Source organism: Thunnus albacares, chromosome 22, assembly GCF_914725855.1.
Source record: "Thunnus albacares chromosome 22, fThuAlb1.1, whole genome shotgun sequence".
NCBI classification, from domain to species: domain Eukaryota; kingdom Metazoa; phylum Chordata; class Actinopteri; order Scombriformes; family Scombridae; genus Thunnus; species Thunnus albacares.
The window spans coordinates 17268743-17293168 of record NC_058127.1 but is presented as its reverse complement, the minus strand read 5'-3'; the positions used below and the strand labels follow the sequence as shown (position 1 = coordinate 17293168).

The following is a 24426-nucleotide window of genomic DNA, read 5'->3' as shown; positions in this document are numbered from 1 at the left end:
ATGACAACAAACAGCCTGCTAGCCAATGCTTTTTGCTAGTCCCAGAGGCATTCTTTTGAATTTAAATAGAGTGAAATTAAAAAAAAAAAAAGGAGGGGGTGGGAAAAGGGGCGAGCCTTGTCTTGCTACTGTCCGTCCTGTATTCATAAAGTCAACCCTTGAACCATCTTTGGCTGGTGGAGCTGAGTGTGCTGAATATGTACATTTAGTCTCAGAGCCCGGGTGCTGCTCTTTAGCGTCGTGCTACTAAAGCCACGTTCCCTTAGCTGGAGCACAAGTCGGCCAGAGCCTCGGGCAACTGCACAAGCTTCCTTGACTCTCCTTTCTTCCTTCTTTTTTCCCCTCCTCTGCTGTTGGTGCATGCGATTATGACTTTATTGTCCAGGGAGGGGCTCACCCACTGTCATGTGTCTTGTTTGTGGCATCGTCTCTGTATGTCTTTATTCCATTTTGATCTGTTTGTTGTCTTGAGCAGAGTATGTCTGTATCTAGACACCTGTGAAACACGTACCATCACTTCATCCTGCCTCATAGAGTGAACAGTCTATCCTAAGAGAATAAATTGTTAAAACGGGGTCAATCTAAAAAGATATGATTTGTATGGTAGCGTCCATAGAAAGACTTTCTAACCAGGGATGGGTGTTTATGTAGTGATAATTGCATTTAATGAGCCAATTTTAGATTAATTGTTGCAGAATGTGGACCTGTTCTCTTCTGCCATGAGTGTTATACCTAGATCAATAATTACCCATGCTCCTTTGTGTTCTGCAGCCAAACCAACCACCTTGCCACTTCCTTTGACCCCAGAGTCTCCAAAGTAAGTGTGAGAAGTTTTTCCACATTCTTCTAGGCAAAAAGCAACAACAAACTACAGAAAAAAGCAAAGCCAAAGAAAACTATATAGACTAGAATCCAAGTTGAGGCATTCTTGTGACTCATTTCCATTTCTTAGATCACAAAAGCTTTTTTTTTCTTATTTTCACCTGAGAAGTAAAATGTTGCACTTTTTTTTTGTCTTCCAGTGACCACAAGGGATCACCGTTTGAGAACAAAACCATTGAACGCACATTAAGTGTGGAGATTGCTGGAACCCCAGGTAAGCACACTTGATTATTTAAAACACATTTATGAAAAAAAAACCCAAAAAACTATTCAATGGAAATTCTCAGTTCCATTTTGTAGCTAGTAATGGGTTAACTCTGGCTTTTCCAACATCTTGATAGTTCCATCACAGTTCAGAGTTCAAGGTGAAGGCATAGGAGAACATTTTTATGTGCCTGAGTATTGATTACGCTTTCCAATCTCCTCAGGGTTTATTAGCAAGCCCCTCCCATACTCCGCCAACCCCCCTCTCCTGTTACTTAAGAGTTAATATGCTGTTCCTCTTCCTCTATCAGACCCTAATGCTTTCTGACTGACAGCTTACTTAACCTACACATCATAGGAAAATTGAAATGGCAGCGTTATTGTTTTAATTGGTTTTCCTGTGTAATTCAGTTTTGCCTGTATGATCTGTTTCTTCCTTTTCTTTAAGTCTCCAGACATGTCGGCAATTACATCAGCTGACATGGGACTAATTTTCCAACGTTAAGACTTATATGAAAAGGATGCTGTTTTGTAAATGGAGTCAGTGTGAGGGTTTCAGCGTTATTGACATCATCCTTTTGTGTTATTGAGTTATATGTAACTACATCAGAAGAAAGCTATAGGGAAAAGGTAATTACAAGCTGAAAATTAAGAGAACATCAGCAAAAGCTGCAGTACTTGGGGTCAACTTTCTCTTTCTCTCTCCGTGCGAACTATATCAGTAATTACCTCTCTTTATTCATTCACCAGATGAATCATCTAAGGTCAATAAAACAAAATGGCTGCCCTTTTGCCTCTTACACTTTGTCATGTTGCACTGGTCCCTTTGGGTATTCATTTATCAGCAGGGGAAATGGTCCCAAATGTACATACCTCATGTCATCCCCCTGCACCTTTTACTACACACTTGTGAGGGATGGAAATTTGTGGCACATCAGACCCCAAGAGGGTTCCCTCTGTCCTTCTGACCTTGTCGAGGTGCTGTTTAACCCTTTTGTGTAGATAAGCTTTCAGGTTCAAAGGGGATGCCTGTGGAGACCTAAAGAAGGGAAAGAGCAGGGCTGCTTAAGCTCTGGGGCAATCAAGCACAGTTAATATTTCTTCCTGTTTTACTGCACGTGAACGAGTCTATTGACCTGTGGCCTTATCTGGGCACCCGTTATGTTCCACCGCGTCCATTTTACAAGCACATTCAAATAAAGGCCTTCACCTGACTTCACCATCCTGCGCAAATTTCAGATTGAATATTAGCAGGAAAGTCATTAGTCCAGAAAGCTCCAGGTTACTGAGCCCCGTTCCGACTTAGGGATTAGCTTTTCAGTCTTGTGCTGTGTGAGACGGATGGATATAGATCCCAGTAAGTGGAGGTGAAAGCTATTTGGTCCAGAGTTACATGTCCTTTGCAGATTTAAAGTAACATTCTACTACAATGGAGATTATGATGGTGTAACTGATATCCAGATAGAGGTTAGACAGGTAGGCGGTGCCACCTTTTACCTTCAAGGCAGGTCGACAACCTACTGACAGAACTTTCCATGAACTGGCGCCACTAACAAATTATTTTATGCGTTTATGATGAGTTGTAGTAGGACTGATTACTGTTTTATAGATAGAGAGATAAATTTAATTATCAGTTGAACATAGACCTGTACAATTTGTACTGAGTCAAAAACTGTTTAGCACCAACTAATGTCAACTTTTAGACTGTTGGCTGTATGTTCTATTGACACTTCCCAGAGAGGTACAGCAAAGCTACAACAGGCACTGAGGCCCCCTGGGATTTGACTGTTCAGGGCCTAATCTCTGCCAGGCTAATAGATTTACCCTGTGCTGCCATGTTGTCTTTAATTACTGTATCTCATGACACTGGGGTGGTCTGTGTGTTGCTATTTGCATGGCTTACCGCCGGATCAACTCTTTAAGCCCGGAGCTGTTATTCGCTCCGAGGTCTCCTCACAATTTACAGCTGGACTAGAAAAAATATTATAAAGCCCTCCTCTTTCTCTCTGTCTTGCTCCCTTGCTCCATCGTTTTCTCTCCGGCGGCTACATAATTGGTGTTTGCGTCTGCGGATCATCCATCACTAGCAAGTTTGACTGAGAGGCGCATATTTATCTAATTCTGATTTATTTCACCCCCATCGCTAATGGCTCCTAGTTTATGACCCCACATGCGCATTGTTTTGGACACATGGCGCTTCATTGGTGAAACAGAAGTTCCTCAGGCATTGTGTAGCACCCCCTCTCTCTTCTTTTCATAGCTCATTTCATTGGCATAATGCATATATATATGTCTATATCACTATCAGAACTGAGATCATGAAGAGAAAGAGGGAAGAAAAAGGAGGGAAAGAGGGGAATATGGGCTTGCAGTCCTACTTACAGACACATCCAGATAATAAATAGGATGATAAGTCGTTGGATCAGGCATTCCAAACACAGCAAGTGGTTTCAGAAACTCGCATATTTATGCATCAGGCTCCTGCACTCTCTTTGTCAAGCTGTCTTTCCGGTGCATACTCTAATGCTGGATTTGATACTAATAGCTGTCATTTGGTGCAATTCACCAGCAAGGGAAGAATGATGTGCATTATAAGAAAGGCAAAGAAGAGGGGAGAGCGTAGGTATTTCAAAGTGCCTGAGTTTGACTCCAGTGAGAGACTGTTAGTGACGTGTGTGTGTGTGTATGTATGTGTGTGTGTGTGTGTGGGCACATTTCTTCGGTGCAAGACAGGAACAGGAAAAGATGCTGAGAAATGGAAAGGGATACAAGATACAAGACTAAAGGAGAGGGGGGAAAGAGAGAATGAGAGTAATGGTGGCGGCTGTTTGTGTGAGTGCATTAACAATGCTATAAAGTGGGCTCATCTCAGGACTTCCCATATAACTGCCATCTGTCTGGTTATAAATCTGTAGGAGGTGGGGGAAGAGATGGGAGGGCACAAGCAGTAGTGACATGCCATCTGAGAAGAATGACAACCCATTTGCCAGTAATCCCTGTGCTTCCATTACATAGCATACATCCCGCAATGGCAACATCACCAGACACACCAATGTGTACATTAAGAGTAGTTAGAGCATCATGTCAGTAACTGTTCTTTCAAAAAAGAAGGCTGTCCAGTGCCGACATATGCATGAGGCAAACAGAGATATTATACATGCACTGTAATTATTTTCATCAGATGCAATACATGTGTTTGTGTTGTTATTTTTTTTCATGAAAAGAGATCTTTCCAAGGTCAGGGAGGAAGGGGATGGCAAGTCATCCATATTACAGCACTACCATATTAAGTTACATCAAGCATTACATTAATCTGTCAAGATCGTAATAAAATAGAGATCAGGATTAGTCCAAGTGAAAGTGAATATTTTAATCAGGCATGTATCTGTGTCCACTGTCCATAAACTGACCTGGGAATTTATAGATAAGTGGGGGTATGTGGGAATGGGGGATGTTTGGGGAGGTTTGAATTATGATTCCCATTTTATTGCCCCCATTCCTACCACCAACTTCTGTCTCTCCCTCCCTCTCTAGGTCTGACACCACCTACCACGCCCCCACACAAAGCCAGTCAAGAGAATCCTTTCAAAGCATCGCTCAAAACCAAGTTGTCTTCATGTTCCTCCTCGGCCTTGGCATGCAAAAGAGCCAGGCTGAGCGAGTTGGGCCCCGGCGCTCTGGCCCCGGCCCCAGGTGCCTCAGGCGGGGGCCCCACCAGGAAGGGTCCCGAACAGACTGAGCTATATGCCCAGCTGAGCAAAGCGTCCACCGCCCTCCCTTACTCCATCACCCAACAAACAGTGGAGGGCAGCCTTGAGGAGCATCGCAGCACTAGCAACAATAAGCGTGTGGCGCCCCGTGGCTACAGTGACCATGACTATTGCCAGGCGTCAGCTAGCACAAAGAAGGACGGCGGCACAGCCACTGTTACCATGACTACAGCAGCGGAAATGACGGTCACCCCAGGTGCCACTGCTGCTCCCGTGCCTGCTGCAGGCACAGTGGAGGACAGGCATGTCGAATGTAAGGACTCAGCCATGCCACTGTCCTCTTCATTATCTTCATCTTCTTGTTCTCCATCATCAGCTTCATCTGGTCCTTTGGCTAAGCAGCAGAATTTTGCCTCTGTGGATGGAGAAGCAGCCCACGTCCAGGGGTTAGGAAAGCAGACCCTGACACAAACCACCCAGATGCCCTCACAAGAGGCCATTGCTGATAGGGACCAACAACACCCTTCTGCCATCAGCCGGAAGCCCCTGTGCGACCAGGAAATCAGAGCAGAACTCAACAAGCACTTCGGCCACCCCTTAAAAGCCCTGTACAGCAAGGATGGCCAGCAGAGAGAACCAGGCAGCAAACCAAACAAGGCTGCAGCCCCTCAGTACCTTGAAGAGGGAGAGGGTGACTACTACTCCCAGAGGCTGTCTGGATCAAGCTACCTGCACCCAGGGTTCCTGCCCCTCCACGATGAGCTAGAGCTGGGTGAAGGCCGTGAGAGTCGTTTCCTTTATCCGTGGGAGGGCACCCCTCTGGACCTACTCTTTGACTGCCCCCCCTGCTCTCCCTCCTGTTCCCCACCATCCAGCTGCTCCCCTTCACGAGGCTCCGTCTCCCCACCTTCTTCCCTCCTTCTCTCGCCCAGCAGGCCTTTCTGCTGGACCAGCAGCGGGTCCCGCTCCCGTTCTCGTTCCCACTCTGGCTCCCGCAGCTCCTCTTCACACTACCGGAGGCGCTCCCTCTCCACCTCACCTGACAGACGCCCCTCCTCCTGGTAAGTCATCTCACAGACCCACTCATACACACACACACACACACACACTCCCGCTTCCTTTGGCTGAACCTTGGCTGCTCCCCACCCATGCAGTTTAAACAGGGCTTGGAGCTGGCAGGGGGTCTAGCTTAGGAGTGTAAAACAGGCCTGATCAGTTGTCAGAGCTGGTATCAGACAGGATAGACCCTTGAGACTCTTAGCATGGGTTCTTGACCTCCTGCTAGTCTATGCCTTGTGTGGACTAAAAGCAGGATAGATTTGTCATGTCTTACACAGAGATTTAACAGGTGAAAGAGGGGTTGAATGGATTCTTACCAAATTGTCTGCAGTTGTTATACTAACCAAAGTCTGATGATTAAACCATTTCTCTGAACTGACAATGGAAAAAAAGATTGGTTGGTTGGTTGGTTGAATGGTGTGGTCTCCTCAAAACAACACTCGATGGAAAAAAAAAAGAACATGAAAGGTGCCAGAGGCACTGGACTTTTGAACAGTATGAGTTTTCATCTCTAGGCAGGGAGTTTTATTTGAGTGTCTTCCTAACATTCACCCCCCTCCTCACTCACTCCCTCGCAAGCTCCTTTTTTTTTTTTTTTTTTTTTTGTTTGATGCTGGGGCTATTGTTTTAAGCGGCAGCTGTTGTTTTTACTGAGTGGCAAACCCTCCTCTTTTACATCCCCAGAGATGAAAGCCAAATCCAGGCTGTGGGAATGTAGTCTCAAAACCCCTCTCAGAAGAGACTCCTATCATCATAGCTCTGTGTGAGAACTACATTTCCCATGCTTCCCTTTGATCAGAGCCAAGGGGGTTTCTTTTGGGTTTTTTTGGTAGAAGAACAGAGGCAAACCATAGTTACTGAGACGGTTCTGAGTAAATTCAGTTTGTCAGTAGTAGTTCATTGAGTGCCTTGCAGAGTCGGACTCCACTGCAGTGACTCAGTTTGTTTGCCTGATTACTTAAAGGTCAGTTTACTCCACAGAGCCAATAGAATCACTTTATTCTGTTCGGTCCCTTGTTCTTTGCGCTACACCAACTTGTTCACACATTTATACAGTAATAGTCCCAAGACATTCGATCACAATCTGACACTGACAAGCTTTCTGAAAATACTGGGTAGGGATTTGAGTTTTGAGAGTGACAGAACAAGAAGCTTGTTATATTTTCATGCAAGAAAAGATAAACAGAATTTCAGCAAAATAACTCTGAAAATCCCTCATCTGTGTTTCAAGTTTCACAGTGTAAGATCCTTGATCTTACCAAACTGGCATTCTTTTGCTTCACTGAGCTTCCCAAACTTCTCTCCCTCCATAATTCAGGTCTTCCTTTTTCTTCGGCAACACTTCAATAATGAAGCATCCATAGCTTAAGGAGTGAAGGGGTACAACAAGCTCTATAGTCAGGCCACTAGGGTCTACAGTATTGACCATTTTCTCATACAACATAGATAGCAGCTTCGTGTACAGTATACGCAATCTCAGGTGTGTAAAAAAAACGCTGCACAAAATCATGCACACTTTCTGTGGCCATGGGTTAGTTTAGGCCAGGAGAATTTAAATTGCTTTTATCTGGAATTAACCCAGTTTCTAACATCTAAGTGGCTCTTGTGAAAAAGTTAATTTGGTTCCCAAAGCCAAGAACAAATTAACCAACGTGTCACAAGTTAACAATGTAAGTGTAAGTTAAAAGTATGTCGTACGATGCTTGAACTTTTTTTATGCCTCCGCACTGGCGACAGCCGTGGCCATGTTTTCGGGTTGTTCGTCTGTTTCATTCTCTCGTGAACGCAATATCTCAGGAACGCCTCGAGGGAATTTCTTCAAATTTGGCTCTAACGTCCACTTGGACTCGAGGATGAACTCATTAGATTTTGGTGATCAAAGGTCAAAGGTCAAGGCCACTGTGTCCTCACGTCCGTCCCAATCTCGTGAACACAATATCTCAGGAGCGCCTGGAGGGAATTTCATTACATCTGGCACAAACGTCCACTTGGACTCAAGGATGAACTGATTAGAATTTGGTGGTCAAAGGTCAAGGTGACTGTGGCCTCACAAAACACATTTTTTTTACCATAACTCAAGAATTCATATGCTATTTATGACAAAGTTTCATAATAATAATAAAATAAAGATAAATAAATATAATAAATAATAGATATATAATCAAATAAGATAAAATGATGAAATGATGACATTTTATTTCCAAAAGGTGAAAGGTCAACTTCAATGTGACATCATGATGTTCTGCAAAAACACTTTTCTGGCCGTTATTCAACACCATAACTGAGGAACAGAAGGGGAGCTTATGACCATATTTCATATTTGGTCGGATACTGAATGGGTGACACTAATCTTGGTTGTCCACCTTGAAACTGTGGTGATTGTGCTTCTGTTCTGCCATGTTGAAGATGAGTGTGAAGCATCCATGTTTTAGAATTTGCAGCTTCTTTACCGTAACATCCATATCTGAAGCGTTGTCTACTGTCATGGCTACAACTTTGGAAAATAAACTTAATACATTTTATTAAATTCTTTCAAAGTCTTCCCTACAAAATATTATATGAATCTGGACAGACATGGATGTAAACTGCAACTTTACTGGTTGGTGGAGGAATATAACCACTAGGCAGTAATTCTAGTTTTCCTAGGTGTTGCTAAAAATAATATTTTCATATTTAACATTTTCTGTTTTTTCCCTCAGGTCTCGTCACAACACAGATTCAAGCACTTTTCGTTCCAGGACTCATAAGAGCCCCCACCCTCAGTCTCGATCTCCTCTCAGCCGCAGGCCAAGGTGATTATTTAAAATGAATTATTTAACCTACAGTTTTTTGTGTGCTATTAACCTTTTTAAGTTGCGCACTGCATGTTAGGACAAATGTTTATTCTTAGCAACTGCGTGGCAAAATTCAAAAGACATCATAATGGTATGCAAGGATGATAGTTATAAAAAAAAAAAGAAAAAACAAGCAGTCACCATAGATAAATGAAGTAAAAGAAACTTTTCCCTGTCACCACTCACAGCGATTTCTGTGCGATTCCCTTTTCACATCAAGACAGATGCCTTCTTGTGGTCTGTCCCCTCCACATGGGGGCCATGTGACAAATATTCAGGGCAAATATGTTTAATTGATTATATTTTATTGGACTAGTGACAGAAGAATCCTGAATCATACTGATGCGCATTAATACTTCACTCTTGAGTTGATGCTCCCAGCTGTGTAATGACACTTATTCAACATAGTGCCTGTGTAGTTTTCCATGAACCACTGCAGAGGGGACCATTTCATATGCAGAGAAGTATTGGCACAGTACAGAGAGAGGGAGGGAGAGAGGGAGACTGACACCATCTCAGCGCTCCGAGCTGATTTGGCACCCACGTGCCTAATGACACCCGACAAGCCAGAGAGTCGCTCATCAGTCGAAAACTTAACGGACACATCTTGTGCTAGTCTGGGGTGGGGGAGAAAGTTGCACTTTCCTTCTTGATGAAGCCCTAACTAAGCAGAAAGTAATGACATGTGAAGTTGTGCTGACAGTTGCAGCTGCCTGGCTCCCCAACCGCGCTGCTCGCCGGCACTCCCGCGGGCCTATCCTGCGGGCTCCGTAATCATAGCGATGGTGAAGAGACATCTTATTAACATGTCCATTTCCTTTCCTTTGCAACCCCCTTCTCAACCATCAGTGATGAGAAAACAGGGGACTACTCCTTGGTGAATACTGGCAATATTTCTGCATAGACGTCAACAGGAAGGGTGAATTTAGAGGACAAGCGAGGACAGCGATGTCACACGTATCTTTTCCTCCACAGGTATGACAGCTATGAGGAGTACCAGCACGAGAGGCTGAAGAGGGAGGAGTACCGCCGGGACTACGAGAAGCGGGAGTTCGAAAGGGCCGAGCAGAGAGAGAGGCAAAAGCAAAAAGCAATAGTGAGTCAACTGACATAACTGCCATCTCGTTTCCTCTATCGCCCTGTTTTTTGCTCTCTGTGCTTGACTTCACGTCTTTCCTGCCGACACTGATAAAAGACCACATGCAATCACTGCTATAGCACATGTACAAAATGCTGCAAACGCACATAAACCTCCCACAGACACACACACACACACACACACACACACACACACACACACACACACACATTACTTTGAATGAGACAGCCTCCAGCCCAGTGCCATGTGCCATAGTCTCTCCACTGAAAGAATACATACAAAGTGAGTTCCTGAATGATTCAGGCGACAGGCCCTTCCTCTTTATCTCTGGGTTGTGTATTTTTAACGTCTCTGTCGTCTGGAAACACTGTCGACTCTTATTAATCACACCACAGGGGTAAAATGTTAAAATAGTGGAAAACAGAAACTAGGAGAGCAAGACGGGGACAGGACAAAAAAAGGAAACGGCCCCTGATTCTCTTGAGCTCTTTTTCTTTATCTATTTCAAAATTCAGCCTGATGCAGTGAATATCGCATTTCTTCCATATCTCTGTTCTCCTTGTCTCAGTGTGAAATTACTCAGGTTTCCAGTGGGGTAGCACTACTACCACCCGTTGATAAAGCACACATTAAATGATGCAGTAATGCAAACGCGGTTTGGCGTGCATGCATTTTCAGAGCTGGAGAGACAAACAATTACGAGCAGTAAAGCTCAAGCTGTCAAACAAGGTTTGGGAGGCCAGAGATGTGAAAGCATCTCTTTCTGTCTTTCTGTCTCTCTCGGTCTGTTTTTGCCTCATTCTCTCACTCACTCACACACCCACACACACAGGCAGCCCTCAGGGTGCCATCAAGAAAAGACCGCCTATTTATCAGTTGTCAGCAACTAAACCGCTAATTCAGCAAATACTTTTTTGTCTCAAACAGTATGTAAGCATTAAAGAGAGTGGAAAAAGCATAAAAACAGTCATCTGTAGTTAATTTGTATTTTTCCCGGCTTCTCTTTATAAGTCTGACAGGGCAAAGGTGAACTTTGAGTTTATCACCAGGCAACTGATTTACATACAGTATATGTTACTACTACCCTCAAGACAGCATTCAAAATTCCAATGGGCCTCAATGGACTTGCCCCAGTAATGGATGAAGTAAATGAATGAATAAATAAATAATACTAGTGATACACTACAGCCCCAGGCTTGTGCTGTATTATATGATTAGCAGATGCAATTAAACTACTCAAAAGCTATAATTGCAGCCTGGTGCAGTTTGTTCCTAAATTATTCTGCTGTGACCCCCTTGTCCTCTAAGGTTCAAGGAAATCTATGTTTTTTTGCCCTGTGCTTCACTGCTAATGCTCCCTCCCTCTTGTATATGAATATAATGTATATCTTTATAACATTAATAGACCTCTCAGTAAGCAACTCTGCATACTTTACTGTGTAATGTAAATGTAACTTTGAGGTTAGGGAAAAAACAGGCTTTTCTGATATATAGCTGAGTCACCCCAGAGCTTTATTTTTAGACTTCATGAAAGAAGAAGCAGCCCCAAACTCAAGACATGGCATCATTTGATAAAAATCACTCTCCTTCTGGTTGATGAGTTGCAGAGAGAAAGAGGAATTGTGGTGCCAAGACAGATTGAAGGCACTTCCAAACTGCAACTCTATCAGATAAGAGGAAGTCAGCTGAACCAATCACAGAGGAACACAACAGACAGCCAGGGAAGAGGGACAAAAACAGGGGCACAAAGTCAGACCCAGTATCCACAGGAGTGATCAAGACCAATTCATTAGGGCTCGGTGAAGAAAGAGTGGGGGGAAAAGGAAAAACAGACTCCCCCTTTTAATCTCCTTCCTCCACTCTGTCTTTCCTCTTAACGAGCAGGAGGAGAGACGGGTGGTGTACGTGGGGCGACTGAGGTCCGACTGCACCCGGACAGAGTTGAAGCGCCGCTTTGAAGTCTTTGGCGAAATTGAAGAATGTGCAGTGAACTTGAGGGACGATGGGTAAGGCCCCAGGACTTTCTGTGCATGTGTGCGTGTGTGTGCTTCTATATAGCAGCTGGGTATTAGTGTAGAGGGATAGGAAACATTTTAAGCATTTTTTCTCTCTGGTTTTGATGTAATAGACAAAAATCTTCTGCTGTAACTGTGGAATTTTGAGCAAAGGCAAGTGTTAAGGTTTAAGACAAAGACAGAGCTTTTGCAGTCTCAGAGCATCTCTTGATCCATCTATTTCTAGGCCTAAGGAGCCCCACAGATACACTTTTATTGATTCTCTTTTGCATATAAATAGCATGATCTTCATCTAAGACAAGGCCCTCTGTTCAGTTATTGTTACCCCACAGCACCACTCTGACATATCATTTTCTATTCTTGACCAGGGACAATTTTGGCTTCATCACGTACCGCTACACTTGTGACGCCTTTGCCGCCCTTGAGAACGGACACACCTTACGCAGGTCAAACGAGCCTCAGTTCGAGCTGTGCTTTGGCGGACAAAAGCAGTTCTGCAAATCACATTACACAGACTTGGGTAAGTGCAGCTTTGTTGTTCTCTCCATCAGCCCCCTGCAGTCATGCAGTATATTTGCGTGGCTGGAAGGACTGACAGTGAAAAGAGGGAAAGGGAAAAGGAGGGGGAATAATACAGCTTGAGTGATGCTTCCAGATCAAAAGAGACCCATCTCAGTGCTAGTAACCATTCCTACAGCCATGAATGTGTCCATCAGGCATTTGTGGCTCAAAAGGGCAAACAGAGTTCAGAGGTCAGCCCGTGAACATGCTGAGAATAGAGCTCCATTTCTTCCCTGCTAGTAGCTGTAGTATCTCCAGGAAAACAAGACAGACCCCATTACTCACGTGGACATTGGATGCTTGTTTCTACTTTGTTGATATGAAAAGCAAGGCATTAGGGAGAAAGATAGCACTTAAAAGCGTGTGTGCCGCTGTACACAAGGTGTGTTTTCATGTTCTCTTTGCTCGATATATGCGTGCGTGGGTGTGAGAATCATTTTAAGTGCATAGAGGAGGGAGGAGTAGAGATGAAATTACAAGGAGAAAGACGTGGTAGGAGAACAAGAGGAGATGAGGTGAGGAAGAGGAAGGTGGGAGCAAGGTTAAGTCCCAGCAACCTCCCCCATCCCTCCAGAGTCTCCAGAGTGAGGTTCCATCTGTTGCCAGCTGTTGCAGCGTTGATCTAGGCAGAGCTTCCATGTGTCACGTAGGGGCCAGTCATTTAAATAGAGGGATGGGCCACTGTAGGAGCATACCTACTTATGCATGCCTACTGCCTTTGTTGGAAGTCTGGGGGTCGTGGTAGACTGTACAGTATAGCAGAATTCATATAATCTAAGTGATTTCTCTGAGTGAAAGTGCATATATGTAGGATAGGTATGTGTATAGCTCCTATATCGGTCTGACGCATGAATCTGAGACATATCTGAACTCAAATGGATGTAGCTGAGTGTTGAATGACGCATTTGATAAATAATGCAAGCTATCAATGAAATCAAGGCTTTTTCCATCTGGCATGATGCCCCACTTTTGACATGCAAAAATAAAAAGGTTCTTTCTTCTCTTCTGTTAGTAGCACAATAATAAAAGTGTCGATAATTGAGCAGCCACATTCAAACTTAAGGGACAAATGCTCCATTATGTTAAGTGTTGCACAGCCACAAAAGAGCATTTTTTCCATTTAATGATGACATATAAGATAGGTATTGACTGTTGCCTCTGCAGCTAGTTTTCCTCTGACATTTATTTACCAGCAATATGGGAGGTCAAAAATGTATAATGCACCACTACAAGAGGGTCAATGGGTCACTTGAGAGAAGAAGAGCACTTTCCTCAATAAATGAAGCGGTTACTATACATTTTCAAAGCACATGCTGGAAGCCATGAGCTTTTTAAAAGAGGACATGATGAGAAATTGACACACAGAAACAGTTGCTAATCCTAAAGCCTTGAGGATAGACATTATACCAAGATTGACTAATCAGTCTACTGAAATGGAAAGGCCTTCATTCGACCGCCTCTTTGTCAGGATCAGGCTATTTTGGTCGTCCCCATACTGATAGCACAGGATAAAGAGATTGAGAGGAAGGGAGATTCTTATAATAGTGTGGTATCCAAACCTCTCTCTGTCTTCTCAATCTTGTTGGCTCTCACTTCTTTTTTTTTGTTTTCGGAGACACTGTCCATTAGTTTTAAGTAGAGCGCCGGGGTATTTTTCATCCCTCAAGGTGCGCAGTGTGACAAAATCCAGCCCTTGGCCATTGCATTAGATCACGACTGGCATCTCCTAGCTGCCATGGTCATTCCCATTTCTCAAAGCTCTTGGAGTGTGCTGCTGGGCCCTTTGGGGGCCCCATTTGTGAAGCTGTCTGTTGGCAGAGATAAGATACTCTTTATGTATTATCAGGTTGATCAGGAAAAATAGGACACAAGAGACGGAGAGACAGAAGGATACGCTTTCACATCTATGGTCTCTTTGTACTTTTGTACGTTTGTCATCCTTCAATAACTGAAATTGTTGGTAGTAATTAATTGGTTTGGCCCAGGACATACAATATGTAGTGCAATATTCTCTATGTACAATGCCCTACACGCCAAAAAGTCAACTTTGACGGGGAACACATCATTTGGTTTTAGGGAAGATGCAGTTCTAAACACGCCCAAACTTCAAGCAATAGTACAACATTTTGGGAAATACGCTTACATGCTTATTTAGACAAGGAGATTGATACCACTCTCATATTTGTGTTCTCTCATATAAAGCCTTTTGTCACAGGTTAGATGTTTCTTGGTGTTTACAGTCTTTGTGCTAAACTATGCTAGCAGCTAGTGAGAAGCTACAGCTGTCATCTGGCTAGAGCTTCATTTACCATACAGATGTTAGTGTGGTATCAATCTTATCTCACTCTTGGCAAGAAAGCGAAAAAAAAAAAAAATTCATTTAAAAGCTTATTTAACACACATGACTGAGCAATAATGGTGAAAAGGCAGAATATTCTGTGAGCTCTGACCATTCGTTTTCTAAGAATACAAAGGTGAACGTCGTCCTTTATGAACATTTTTAAAGAAATCATGCTTTGCACAAATCTGACCACAATTCAACTTGCCCCCCTTTCAGACTCCCATTCTGACGACTTTGATCCAGCCTCCACAAAAAGCAAGTATGACTCCATGGATTTTGACAGCTTGCTGAGGGAGGCCCAGCGCAGCCTGAGAAGGTAACCAGTTCAATGGCACCTGCCGTCTGTCACAAAGAGGGACTTCTTATACCTCACTGTTGTTTCTCGCTCCTTTGACGACGAGACTACAAGAAGTTTTACACTCTATGTCATAGAGTATATAAGAATAAGTCTATAGACCTATATCAATATAAATGAATATATCAAAAATAAAGTTTACATGAACATAGCTGCTGAAGAGCTGGGAAGAGACTTTGCATTCTGGAAAAGCCAGTGAACCCTCAGAACCTGGTGCACAGGTTTGGTGCACTCTACTGCTGTACAACCATCAGTGAAAGAAGAAAAAAAAACTTTCATATTTTTTTTTCTCCAAGCACTACAATGCCCACAATTCTTTGGGGGTGAAGACATGCAGCTTGTTCAGCCAGATTTGTTTTTCTTTTGCTGTTGATTTTCTTTCTTCTTTCTTTTAAATCTGGTGTTTGGATCTGGTGTTACATTACAAACAAGAGTATAGGGAATTGTATCTTGGAAGTAAAATTCTCAAGGTAACATTGTTGTCTACATTTTAAGGAGAAATGTAGCTGTGTATTTACAAATACTATAAAAAGGAATATTTTTATTTTATGTACATATCGGATAAAGTTCTTTATTTGTTACAGCTATGCACTGTAAAACGCAGCCTTTTTTAAAAATGAGGAGAAAATTTCTTAATTCAGAATGTCGATCTGTAGTAATTACAATACTGTAAAACATATTGTACACCTACATGATGTTTTGAAGACATGCTATGATTGTAAAAAAAGAAAAAAGATGTGTGCGATTGCTCATTTTGAGGGAGCATGTGAAGAAACGTTTTTAAGTTATTTTGTTTGGGAAAAAACAGTCAACCATGTATAGTTTTCTCTGTTTATAAAGTTTCTCAATCAGTGTTTTTGCTTATACAACCAGTGTAAAATGCATTTTTAACGTGTTTTTCATGATTGTAAAAAAAGGTACCCCATTTTTTATTAATGATTTCTGAAGCAATCAGTATATAAATACAACACGGTTTGATTTTATTGCTTTGTATGGTTCTCGTTTTGATTACCTTCAGTGAGAGATAATAATGCATTCAAATCTTTTCAATCAGTACAAACACATATTTATCTATTTATTTTAATATTTGAATCAAAAATATTTATGGGCTCCATTTTACATGGCGTACCTCATGAAATTTATTTGCTATTTATGTTGTTATTTGATTTTTTTTTTTTGTTATTTAACTTACAATCACTAGACAGGGTGTACAATAAATGGTTTGGTGGGGATAATATTACCTTCTATGCCTTTCTGAAACAATCAGAACATTCAGCTAATCACTCCAGCAGTCAGCCCCCTCTTCAGATGTGCCGCTCATCATTTTAGTGATTTCTGTCTCCACTATCAGTCAGATCGGCAGCACGTCGCTGGTTTTTCTTTTTTCCTCACAAAAGCAGAACATGAAGCAATAAAATGATTTTGCAGGAATTTTCTTGTACCACTGTAAACACTTTTGTCATTGCTCCACTCACGCTTGATTATGTGAATGCCAAACAAAAGTTTACAATTTCCTTTCCTGAATTTTTTAAAGATCTTGTATTTGATGTACAAAATATATATATACAATGATGATACTACTAATATTCTTCACAATAATTACAAGATGATTAATAATAATAACAATGATAATAATATAAATGAAAGAAAAAACTATATAAAAAGCAATAAATTATTTTTCAGAGTTGTATTTTAGCTCCTATTGTTGTGTGATTTTTGGACTTGACCCATTACCCAGTCGCTGGTAGCTAGGATGACTCCATTCCAGTATCTTGGCATTTCATCACCGTGACATTACCCTGTGCGGTAAATACTTGAATGTCCCCTCTCCCACCTGCTCTTCCCTTTAAGATGTAATTGAGTCTATGTAATTTGTAATGCACGCATTACCTTGTGACATCTGTGCAAAACGTGACTGACTCTTAACTTCAACCTGTGTGTAAAATGTGTCGAGTTGAAACTGTTTGTTGTGTAGTGCATGGCTATTACAGGATGGCAGTCGGTACAGTATATACCACTTTGGATATCTGCCCCTCAGCTGTCTTAACTGGCAGATTTTAAATGACATTCTATAAGCCTAGAGAAAACTACTCAACAATGTATCGCATGCCGCACCACTTTCCATTACCACCCGCCCCTCCACCCCCACTCACAGTCCAGATATCACAGCACCGTCGACATGACATAAAAGGTAACCTTGCGGTTTCTGGTTCAATTAATATCCCGTTTCTAGCGAGAGCCAAGTAATGAGAGAACCAGCTTCCATCACGGGAAGGAAAAATCTTTTGTATGAAAGCTTTGCTGATCACAGGCTTTCTTTCATGGAGTTTGACTGTGGAGACAAGAAACGGCAAATTTTTATGATGCAAAGAGGCAAAAATTGGTCGAGGGAAGGATTAAAAAAAAAAAACCCTTTACCTGTGTTTTATGACATTGTTTTACTTTTTTGCTGTCTGTATAGCGTTTGGGTAATGGTGTCGTGTCCCATTTGATAGATGTGGCTTTAATCATTGTAATAAAAAAATGCTTTGTAAATTGCCTAGAGTAGCAATATATTATAACACCTTATGGTTCAAATTTCAACTGTGGCAGACTTTTTAATAATGTGACCTATTGAGGACTTTGCCACTGCTTAAACGTTTGTTCGGTAATCATGTTTCTTTTGGAAGGACAATATGTGTATGAGCCTATGTATGTATGAGTGAGTTTGTGATTTTAGGTGAGTGTGTGTGAGCGTGCGTGCGTGTGTGTGCGTGCGCGTGCGTGTGTGTATATGTGGGTGTGTGTGTGGGTGTTTGGGGGGAGGGGGGATCGCTATGGGTTGTTACCTGTTTGTGTCCTATCCACGTTGCCTTCTGCCAAGTCCTTACCAATGCCTTTGTGGTTCTACCTATTGTACAACTTTCTTGTGAATTTTATTTTTTATGTGCAATTCTCATCAGCCTCACCATGCCAATAAAGGGAAATGTGTTTGAAAAAAAAAAAAAGGATCTTTCTTTCCTTATTATCTTCTCTTTCCTGTGATGAATGTCCCGTCATCAAGCGCTGTTGTACCACTTTCACTTAGCGCTCTGGAGTGATTATGATTTGTGCTCTCTCTGATTACTACTGTACCAAGGAGACATCCTTTAAGTTTTTAAATGGCAGATTTAAAAAAAAAAAAAAGTTATGAAAACACTTCATGTTGTAAATGCGGATTCACAATAAATCCATCATCCCTCCCTCCTGCGCTGATATATCAAAGTGTTGAATGAAAGCTGACTGACGCAGGAGAAATGACACGAGCCCATCCTCGGCACATCTGTCTCTCTCTGAAGTTTCCTCCCTGATAAAGAAACTCAGCTTAATTCAGAGCAACTTCCCTCTTTGATATTCATATCACCTGGGAGAGAACATTGTAGTCTTTGTCTGTGTCCACAACTTGACTCCACACCATGAGTCTGCAAGTTAATTAAAAAGTTGGGGGGAACAATTTCATTAACAGGATGGAGAGCTATAGTGAGTTGATGGTGTGCTTGATATTCAATGGGGCTTCATTATGACTATAACAACCCCGTTTTTTTTCTTAACACACACACACACACACACACACACACACATCTTTGCCTAGGAGCTGGGATCACACCAGGAGCTTCTACCATGTCCTTTTTTTACTGGTGCAAAGAGAAATATGGCAAGAATGTGCATTAAACTTTAAGGTTGGGGGTCTGATTGTGTTTTTTATTAAGGCCGCTGTTTAGCCCCGGAGAAGAGAGCGGCTGGCTTTCATTTCGGCTTGGCTGCCGCATTACAGCGGGAGGTCTCCTTCTGCTTGCCCTTTCCACAGAATGAAACTGTCCCTGGAAATCTCTCTGCTCCCTGTCGGCTTTTTTCCCCACCTCTCTCTTTCCATCACGATAGAATGGCTTTTTTTTTTCTTTCTATCTGTTATGTGTCTTTTTTATTATTAACCAGTAGATAAGCAGCTATCTCTACTCCAGTTGGAAGTAAGTGGTAGCCTTGGAGATAATGGGGTTTGATGGGGCTGGGCTCTCTGTGGGACAAACACTGAGATGTTGCCGCTGAGTTGTGTAGCTCTGTATTTTATTTGGCATCTAGCTGAGGCTGCTGTGTCGGATGCTGTTAAAATCCTGAAAATGGCACCGACTATTCAGCCTTTGTTTCCAGCAATGTGACAAGAATGTGTAAATGGTTTGTGTTTTGTGAATTTTGGTAGCCAAGCACAACTTGAAAATGAAAACCTTCGACTCTTTTGTGAGAATATCATCCTTCTACTATATTTTTCTCATGTTCCTGTCTCTCTCAGTATCATGTAAGCAGGTCAGGGTGTGGAAAAAGCAGTCATCGATAATAAGATTAGACTACCTGAGACTAGTTAATTAAAGCCTGTGGGGTGGAACATGAGCAATTCTACCGGTAATTTACTATCAAGAACTCTTTTTTTTTTAGATTCTCAGCCTAGCACAAGATATATCAAGAGGACAAATTTCCCTTCTGTATCAATAGAGAACAACTGACATTGAAGCAACAACATTTGTCTCAGATTGTATCTCAATAATTAAAGTTAGGTGACACTGATTATCTCTGACTACGAGGCTGGCAGAAAGAATAAAAACAAGATTATAATGTGCCAAAGACGTAGGATTAGGGAGCTGTTGGCGATGACAAAATAACATCAAAGAAGCTATGCCAAAATGTGACGCTGCGTCGCTAAGTTCTTGCCTCTAGTGTCCCTTCAAGGTTTCTCATTGCTCAATCCCCCGAACTCCTCTTCGCTGTGTCTCTCTCTTGCCCTCTTTCTCTCTGTCCCTCCTGTCGCCTTTTTATTTTTAGAAGATTTCATATAAGCTGAGTGTGTAATAATAATATGTTACCAGGCAGAACTTGATGCTCCTGTAGTACTCTAATGAAGCAAAACCAACAAGACTTTCACTGAAACTAGAGGAAGACGCTAAATCTGAAACATCATGATATCATAACTGCCATAGCTGCAGGCCAGAGGCTGTTATTATAATCAGATTGCACGCACAAACTGGGGACGATTGGTTAAGTCACATGGCCTGTAGTGTTCTGTTGCAATGGTCATGTGACACGATGGCTTTTATTTGATTATAGGAAAAATAAACATTTCCTCTGGCGGTTTCTAGACCCCTCATCTTGAATGAAACTGTGTATTTTGTTCCTATCATCTCTGAAAGTGGTCTTTGATGAATCTGAACAGAATGAACCACTAGATGTTGCTTGGCATCCACTTACTGAAACGCTTCTTTGTTAGCGCAATTTTTTTCTTTTTTCCTACAAGCCTTCTATCGTATGCCACCTTATGGGAGAAGATAATGACAGTGCTATTAAAATCGCAATCTCCCTATCCAGCATTCTAGTTTCAGCAGTTTCTGCTGTTAAAGAGTAATGAGGAACAGAAGGACAGTATTCTTCTTCCCCCCAAACTATCAACTTTGGGGACTGAATGTATTCTTCGCTAGATAATTAATGGCTACAGACAAATGGTGGTTGATTGAGCGACTCATCCCTCTATTTTCAATCACCATCTGCTGTGTGTTGCTGGCAAAAACAATGTTAATTACCTCGAGTGTGCCCAAGACGTGGCGTATTAATTAGAACAACAAAAAAGGGAAACCTAAAAGATTCCAGTGTTTTAGTGTCTGTAATGATGTGTGCGTTTTTTGTGTGTTCATATAGATTTTGTTGATGGATTAGCATAGGAATCAGATCCAGAGGGCAATCATTTGGTAATTTGGCCATTTGATCATCTACTAAAAGATCAGTGTCGCCTTGACGCACTTCCGTTTACCTGCTTCCTGTGCCTCGAGGCCATGGCAGGCCTTTAAGAATGCTGGGGCTGGCAACTCTCTGCCACACAGAAGGGACGTCAGCAGAAAGATGACCGCAGGGACAGCCAGCTGACAGAGAGCGTTAGGGCTCCGGATGTAGACAGCCGGGCTTTTTCTGTGTGTGCATCACCTGACCGAAAAAGAAAGAGTGAGAGAGGGAAAGAGGCGAAGTGGGACTGACTCAACATGACAAGGCTGCGATGGCGCTCTTTGGGCCAAAGCTGTGATGGCACCCTGCAGACACTCCGTCCCCTTGCTCCCAGACTCAAGAGAGTGCGGTTGGTGAGAGTGGATCCTGATAGGCCCGGCGTCACGGCGCCGTCGCTAACGAGACGATGTAGAGAGCTACATGTAAATGTGATGATGTGAGCAGCATATCATCGCTAATTATTTGGCAATCATCAAGTAGCATCAATAACAATTAACATAATTTCCATGACTTAAGTACTTAATGACTTCATTAAAATACTGACAAATCAAATATGCTTATTTCCTTCATACAAATAGGTCATTTACAGTCTGTTAAAGACTGGATTAAGAACATCAAGTACTGCATATAAAAAATAGTATGAGACCTGAATTACAAAATGACTTTAGCTTCATTACACACAGAAGTAAACACTGCAGGCCTCATTTATCAAATGTGTGAACACACAGTTTTGTGCTTAAAGTCCAACTGAATCAACTTCTTTGCAGTCAAAATTAATGTTAACATGTTTTTTTTAAACATGCTGTTAATAATTTTGTATTATGAGACTGAATAAAAAAGGTCTTTGGAAAACAGAAATGCTCCTTTTTGTCTCAGCCAGCCGGGGAGAGGTGGGGGGCTTGTTTGATTGACATTAGCTGGCAGGATACCAGTGTTACACTATACAAGACGGAGACAAAATAAACAAATTGCTGTAGCTCAAAGTCGTGTGGGCAGACAGTGTGTTGCTAACAGGGAGTCTGAAGAGCAATGACCAAACCACTATCTAACCAGAGCAAAGTGACATTTTCAAGTATGTTTACAGCTGTTTTATGTCCTGCAGCTATAATTAGCTATGTGGCCTGCTAACTTAATGTTTGTGTGGTGGCTCGGACAAAACGTGTGTTCGTAAGTTAAATAAGAAGGAGACTTTAGCAGGAAAGCTATGTGAGTTTGTTTGGAGTCTGTGGTTCTTGTGTTGTGTAGCAGGATGCTATCAGGCTCAGTGTGACCATCTGCTTTGCCAATAACGGAATGCCACATTATCGTTTTATAGTAGATTTGATTTGCTGTATCGAAATAAGGTCTCCAGCTTATGCAAGCGGATGATGGAAAGGTATTTAATCAAAATAATGTAGAACTTGGGGGTACAATCATGAAACCAAAGAATTTTTTTATGATGAAGTAGACTAAAAAAGACAATTTAATTTCAGTTGGATTGGAAACAGCTCAGGATCACTTCTGGGGACCCCAATCTCCAGTTGGAAACCACTGCTTTTGAAAGTGTAAATCTAGCTGTGTAGTTTTTATTCTTGTTATTTAAAATATCCCATACTGGTTGGATCCAGGCTTCATAATGGCTCCATTCAAGCATTCTTGACAAGATGGCTTGGAAAGAGAAAAAAGCTGAGTGCTCTCTCCCTCTCTATGTATTCTCTATCTGTGTCTCTCTCCCTCTGTCTCTTATCTGCTCCTTGTATTTTTTGCAGTGGTCCTGGTGGATTGCAGAGTTGTGTCTAAATCCAGTTCCCAGCTACTTAGCCCCCACCCACTCCACTCACTCTGACACAAGGGCGCATGAGAGCATCTCCCCCTCTCTCTCAGACCCCAGCATGAACTCATGTATCACACAGCAAGCCATCACAATACAGTAGAATGGGCACATGGACAGTTATTGTTTGTTTGCACTATGTCAATGTAGAGTCTGCGGCAAATGGCACCGTAATGCAATCATTCATTCCTGCCATCCTGCGCTCCCGTCCATTAGGCTAATGATATTCTGTAACCATTCTGGGTTCCCTGGCTGTTGAAATCATGAATGTGAGAAGTAGGGAGGCCACAGTTTAATTGGAGGGCCCATGATCAAATTCTTGTGTCTGGAAGCATCTGCCCTGCTGTCGTGTCCTTGAGCAACACAACACACGGAGTTCCCGGCAGCTCCAAAAAGGCTGCTGTATAAGTGTTCTTGTGACCTCACCAACATATGGAGTATAGAAAGTGGACAGAAGCAGGGAATCACAGTATCGAAAGAAGGCATATGCCCATGTCCTTCAGTGACATTAACACTCCATTTAAGACCTCAAGTTCTCTGAATACAGTCCATCTCACAAAATAATACCTTCACTTCACCACAGTCACAACAGCAGCAAAACAAGGTTCAGCAGCACAAACAGGACAGAGATGTGTTTTTGTCCATTAACAAGAGTCTACAGCCACGCTAGCTGCTCTGTGAGGCTGTAGCTACTAGGCACAAAGCTTTGAGCTAATGCTAACACCAGTATGCTAACATACTTACATTGAAAATGCTATGTTTTGCTGGTATAATGTTTATCATGTTTACCAACTTATTTTAGAGTGTCAGTATGCTAACATTTGTATCTGAGGCTAATGGGAATATCATTAGTTTTGCAGGTATTTGGTCAAAAACAGAAATATTTTTTTACTTTGATAAATGTTGACCCGATGGCAAATGGCATTCCATGGCAATTAATCCAATGGTTGTCAAGATATTTCATTCAAAAACCTAAATGTGAACCTCATAGTTGCACTAGAGAAAAAGTCAAGGATCTCCAAAGTGAGTAGGATTCATCATCAAACAATGAATGTGTACACAAAATTCTGTACCAATCTATTTAGATATTGAGATATTACACAAAGGGAAAACTATGACCAGCTGGTGGCACTGGATGAAAACTCAGGAAACATTCTGAGGTCCATGGATATTTCAAAACATTTTATCGAAATCCATTCAATAGTTGTTGAGTTTCAGACTTCACCATAGTAGTGGACTGACCAACTGACACACCAACATTTCCATCCATGTAGCCGCTAGCATGGCTAATAAAGTACTCTGTTGCCAATTATGCTTTGTAATTTAACTAATATTTGGATGTGGGGGCTGGATGAAAATTTTTAGGTCGAAAGTTGTTAGGTAGATAGGAGAACACAGGCTAAATGTTGCAAAGATTCCATGGCTGACATACAACCTGAAAATGGAAAAAATGACCACAGTGTACTGAGTCTCTTTCATTTCAGCTCCCCTGATTCTCTCCTCTGATATATAAATAGCATCAAATCAAGGCAATGTCTTGTCAAATGACTTACTCATTATCACCAAATATCCTTTTAATCCTTGTTTTGTGGGCACAATTACAGCTGAAATGCCAGACTTATCCCAAAGCATTACTGATACATTTTGTAATGGAACTTTTCTCTGTGTTCGGACTGTCAAAAATTTCAACCCAAATCGTCCTGACTAAAGTGCATTAAAATGCACGGACAGTTAAGCTATAATTACTGGGCAAAAATACCCCATGCCTTAATCCA

The 24426-nt window shown here is 42.0% G+C and overlaps 1 protein-coding gene across 11 annotated transcripts in view; it reads left to right on the top strand.

Annotated features, from left to right (window-relative positions):
* ppargc1a (peroxisome proliferator-activated receptor gamma, coactivator 1 alpha) overlaps positions 1 to 18026 on the top strand; it is a 277988-nt gene extending 259962 nt beyond the window's left edge. For all 11 annotated transcript variants that reach the window (XM_044340586.1, XM_044340588.1, XM_044340587.1 and 8 more), the window contains exons 6-13: positions 772 to 817; positions 1023 to 1096; positions 4621 to 5857; positions 8555 to 8647; positions 9665 to 9785; positions 11673 to 11794; positions 12172 to 12323; positions 14922 to 18026. In XM_044340586.1, coding sequence (XP_044196521.1) covers positions 772 to 817; positions 1023 to 1096; positions 4621 to 5857; positions 8555 to 8647; positions 9665 to 9785; positions 11673 to 11794; positions 12172 to 12323; positions 14922 to 15025 — 1949 coding nt within the window. In that variant the 3' untranslated portion in view covers positions 15026 to 18026. The remainder of the gene's footprint in view (positions 1 to 771; positions 818 to 1022; positions 1097 to 4620; positions 5858 to 8554; positions 8648 to 9664; positions 9786 to 11672; positions 11795 to 12171; positions 12324 to 14921) is intronic.
* The last annotated feature ends 6400 nt before the right edge of the window (positions 18027 to 24426 follow it).